Here is a 4869-nt window from a genome sequence, read left to right as displayed (position 1 = left end):
CTTCAAGGAGAACCAGACTCCAGTCGATCAGAGTCATTGATCATTGACCATTTAAAGAAATCACTTGAATATATCACAGCTTGAACTAAATGAAGGTGAACGACCACAAGTAGTCACTTCATGTAAGATTCGGCCCTGCAGCTGCCAACAGCTGTGAAAACTCTACAGTCTGTGGTTTGCACTTGTTGCACTTGCACTGGTGGTAGAAACCTTGCATAGCTCTGGTTTCATACAGGTTTTTACAAAGTTGAACTTTATTTAGATCAGACTGCAGAGTCCTCCCAGGAGAGTCTGACTCGACTCTTACTCCTGTTTCCAAGTAAGATGATCACCTAAACCTAAACGTTGGTAACTGAACGACAAAAGAACTGAACCAATATAAAACACTAACTTACTTCTTTCAAAAATGCATGATTCATTTCCATTTTTATTCAACTTCAGCGTCATTTACTACACCAGCCATGTTTTTATTTCTACTGGACAAAATAAATCACCTGCATAAAAAAATACCAATCATAAAATCAGAAAGCCTGAAAGTGATGATATATCTTATAGTATGTTGTAATTCCGATGTGAGTCATGATTTTAGGGGGAATAGTCATTTTTGCATTTCATTTTAACTGAAAAAAAAAATATATATATAAAAAAAACGTGATATAAAGATGTGATTTTAACTGGCGAACAAGCACCTTCTCTTTCATCTGTAGAATATGATTTGTAGACTGGGGCATCTCTGTAGCACCACTATGCATTTATATTACATTTATAAAGGTACATTGTGACACTTTTGTCTTTATCAAAAACACTGAAGCTCCTGCAATTTGGATATTGCACTTGGCCATATTGCAATTTCTGTTCCCATGGAAACCCATTTTATTTGTCTGCCACCTGCCAAACTGATAAAAAAAAACATTAAAGGCTGCTCACTGAGAATACTGCAGAATAAACTAAGAGCTACACCTCTGTAATTCATGGGAACTCTGATTTGAAAAAATGTCTTGGTTTTACTTTTAATCCTTAAAATGTGGAGTGATGGAAACTGCAGGTTGATGACACGTGGGTGTTGTAGGTGTTGTTCACAGATTGTTAAGGCAGATCGGTCTGTTATTCCTGCAAGTGTTTAAAATATTTCAGTTCGTTTTGTATATTTAGTTTGATTGTTGCCACTTAACCTCAAACCAGAAACTGGATGAATCTTCGAGATGCAGAAACGGGAAAAGTGCTGTGGCAGGGAACTGAGGACCTCTCTGTACCGGGAGTAGAACATGAAGGTACACTCACACACCAAACACCAAACTAGACACACATACACACACACACACACACACACACACACACACACACACACACACATGCACATCTTTGGATGTATAAGACGATCTGGTTCCTTTTTAACACTAAAGATAATGATAACTTCTGAGGACATTCAGCATTTGGTGATAAAAATGTGTCAGTGTTTAAGTGGAGCTAACATTGGACAGTGTGTAGTGGTACATAGTTACAGGCCTCCTTCATCAGGGTGCAGCCAACCAGTGCATCAAGCGGTGCCACACACATTCTCAGTTTAATGTGGGAAAGGAAACTTTAAAACAAAGTAGTTCTGTCTTAATCCAACAAGTAGCAGGTCCTGGATCCACGGCTCTGCCAGTGAATCTCTTTTGTACACTTTTGAAACCGAAGTCGATGTAGTTTTCACCACGGTTAATTATAGTTTCCCTGTCTCTCCAGCTCGCGTCCCGAAGAAGATCCTGAAGTGTAAAGCAGTGTCCAGAGAACTGAACTTCTCCTCTTCGGAGAAACTGGAGAAATTCAGGCTGGAGCAGAAAGTTTTCTTCAAAGGACAGTGTCTAGAAGGTAAAGAGCCAAAACACTGATCCGCAGCACCGGGGATCAGTGTTTAACAAGTGGGTGCCATTTTTGTCGGTTCTCATACACACATTTCTGCTAATGGTTAAAAGGCTAATCAAATGACTGCAATAATGTTTAACAAAAAGGTTTGAAAAGTCCATATTACAAGTCCGACCCACTGGTTCTCGGTTGTCTTTGTTCTCCCTGTTTGGAGGGAAAGGGCTTACATACAGACGGGTGGGGTTATTGGAATGATGGGTGATTTGCAGGCAGGTACTTGCAGGTGTTAGATTTGTGATTTAACACCTCATCTACAAATAGGAGAAACATTTTCATTCAGTGGCTAATACCTTGGCCATCAGCATTAAGCAGACTGGGGGGGGGGGCTGTGTTTCTGCTGAGACGTGACTCAGTCCAGCAGGATGAAGGCAGCCTCCCTCAGCTGCTGTGTAACACCTGCCCCACCTTTACTGTTAATCTTTCAAAGCACACCTGCTGCATCACTTCAGCAGACAGCTCAGTCGGCCGTGTGTCTTTGTGTGTTGTCAGTGTTGTGACTTCTGTGTTACTGAGTGTTTGAAGCGCTGTCCCCGGGGGTCCTGCTGTACGGAGGTGAGGCTGCAGAGAGCCCCCGGGGGGACGACACACAACCCACACCAACACAACATGTTTATGTTGCCGGTTTCTACCAGAGAAAGAGACGCATGTGGGCCAACAAGTAAAGGAAGTGAAGTTTGGAATATGAGGAGTGTGAGTCAGAAAGATCGGTGATGGAAATTAAGGATCGATAATCAGTGGTAATATTCAGCAATTTCCGATTATCGGTATCATTATTTTAACGATAAAATGAAATATCTGAGTAAACAAGTTACTGCGTTACAGTTTAAAAGGAGGAGGGTTAAAACATGTTATTTGGTGATAGTAATAATAATGTGATAAAACTATTAAATTAAAGAGCAGCTTCAGGTTACCAGGTGAATCAGTTCCCAGGTGAGAACAGCACTGAATTCAACCAATTAATTCCAGTCAGGCTCTTTGCAGTCTGTGCATACAGCTGATAATTACTAATATACACTCAGTGTTCAGTTTATTAGGAACACGTAGATAAAACTGATGTAGTGTAATACAACAGTCCTGCAGTAAATCCTCCTTCCTGAAGATTATAATGATCAGTTTGTATTAAAACTCTTGTTGATGATCATTGTGGAGGATGTAGTGTGTGGAGCTGTGTTACATTATCCAGAGGTGTTTCTGCTATTTAACCAACTTTCACTGATATAAATGCGTTGGACAAAATAATAGAAACACCTGGACGCCACGGTGAGTTTTGTGTTGGCATATCGGATTACAAATATTGGTTATCGATCTCCTTGATTACTGATAATCAGTATCAGTACAGGCCCTGAAAAAAGCATTTCAGTCGGTAACACACACACACACACACACACACACACACACACACACACACAGGCTGATGTCGTATCAACACTGAGCTCTTCGCCTGTCTGTCTCTCTGTGCAGAATGGTTCTTTGAGTTTGGTTTCGTCATCCCCAACTCCACCAACACATGGCAGTCTCTGATAGAAGCAGCTCCAGAGTCCCAGATGATGCCAGCCAACGTTTTAACGTGAGTCTCCACTCCACTCATCGTTCCTCCGTGCTGCTGACACATGCAGCATATCTTAATCTCATCTGTGCCGTGTAATCCTGTGCAGCTGTGCTGCAGTTTGGATTGCACATTGTGCCACACTAAACAAGCTAAAGGTCACAAAACAAGTGAAATGTACCTGTTTTACCTGTTTGATGTGAATGTAATGCTGCAATTTATTATGATTTATGATGATATGATATTATGATCATTTTTCTGTGAAAATATTGTAGGATTTGACAGATTTGTACAAGTTTAGAAAAACGATCAGGGAAGTTTTTATAGATTAATTCTGATTTATTACATCTTCAGGTATTTTCATAGTTTTGTTCATCATTATACCAGTAATAATGAGACTGAACACGGTGACATCACCAGAATAAACTTTGATGGGTCAGACAGGTTTGGAAGAGAAAACAGGTGAATGGTGAAATGATCTGTTCAGGTTACAGACCCACTTCCTGTTTCTGCTTTCTGCTGCTGTATTTACTGTGTGAATCCGATTTTATGGTGCTTTGTGGGATTTTTGTGACATTTATTAAACTGAAAGTGGTTTGTTTGGAGCTTGTCTAGTTAGTGGAGTCATCATGGTTATGTCTACCTGCTGAGTTCAGTGTCGTCATAACATATCATATCATAACAGCTTTAAAGGGATAGTTCGGGTTCTTTGACCTGGGGTTGTGTGATGTCATGCATAGTCGGTACATTACCTGCAGTAGATCCTGATGCTCGCTCCCAGTAAGGAGATGCAACCGCTCTGCTAGTCTGCCGGTGCTCCCGGTCAGATCTCACAACTGGGAGTTTGCTAAACAGAATCTACTGTAGGTCATGTACCAACTATGCATGGCTACCCCACACAACCCAAACCCAAGCTATCCCTTTAAAAATTTCCTTTAACTTTGTGTTGATTGTTGCCTTCACAACAGCACAATTTCACACATATTTAACTCCTTGTTTTAAAGTTGATGTGTGCCTTTGTGTTCCAGTGGTAATGTGATCATAGAGACCAAGTTCTACGACGACGACCTCCATGTCAGCACCTCCAGGGTACGACTCTTCTATGTCTGACCTCTGACCCACGTCTCTACCTTCCAAAATGCTGACATCCTGCCAAGGTCTATAAATAACAGAGGTTAGCTACAAATTGCAACAGTAAACAGTTCATGGCTGACTCTGGATCAGCACATTTGGGTGAAGCCCATCTGTTGTCCCACAGTCAGTGAAGTGAGCTTTGTGTTTTGGTTGTTCTATTGTTTTGTGCTGACCTGAAAACTTCTTCTAGACCTTGGGAGGAGAGGGAAGAGGAGGAGAGAGGACTCGGTCGTTCCCCCCTGTCCCAAGATCATCTCTCTATACCACCCCCACCCACCCAC

The 4869-nt window shown here is 41.4% G+C and overlaps 1 protein-coding gene across 3 annotated transcripts in view; it reads left to right on the top strand.

Moving 5' to 3' along the window:
* The window catches only part of pde6d (phosphodiesterase 6D, cGMP-specific, rod, delta), a 12162-nt gene extending 7293 nt beyond the window's left edge, over window positions 1-4869 (top strand). Inside the window, exons 2-6 of one of the 3 annotated variants that reach the window (XR_002760907.2) lie at window positions 1183-1271; window positions 1729-1854; window positions 3370-3475; window positions 4483-4628; window positions 4779-4869. Coding sequence is in view for 2 of the 3 variants with exons in the window: in XM_087174715.1 (XP_087030841.1) it covers window positions 1183-1271; window positions 1729-1854; window positions 3370-3475; window positions 4483-4564 (403 nt within the window). In the remaining variant the exon portion in view is untranslated. Of the gene's footprint in view, window positions 1-1182; window positions 1272-1728; window positions 1855-3369; window positions 3476-4482 lie in introns of all 3 variants that reach the window. The other 2 variants (XM_087174715.1, XM_023408863.2) reach the window with 2 other exon arrangements.

This window comes from Seriola lalandi, unplaced genomic scaffold (assembly GCF_002814215.2).
Source record: "Seriola lalandi dorsalis isolate HSWRI2012SDOR001 ecotype SW California unplaced genomic scaffold, Sedor1 jcf7180002054375, whole genome shotgun sequence".
Classification (NCBI taxonomy): Eukaryota; Metazoa; Chordata; class Actinopteri; order Carangiformes; family Carangidae; genus Seriola; species Seriola lalandi.
The sequence above is the reverse complement of the archived record's forward strand: the minus strand, read 5'-3'. Positions and strand labels throughout refer to the sequence as shown.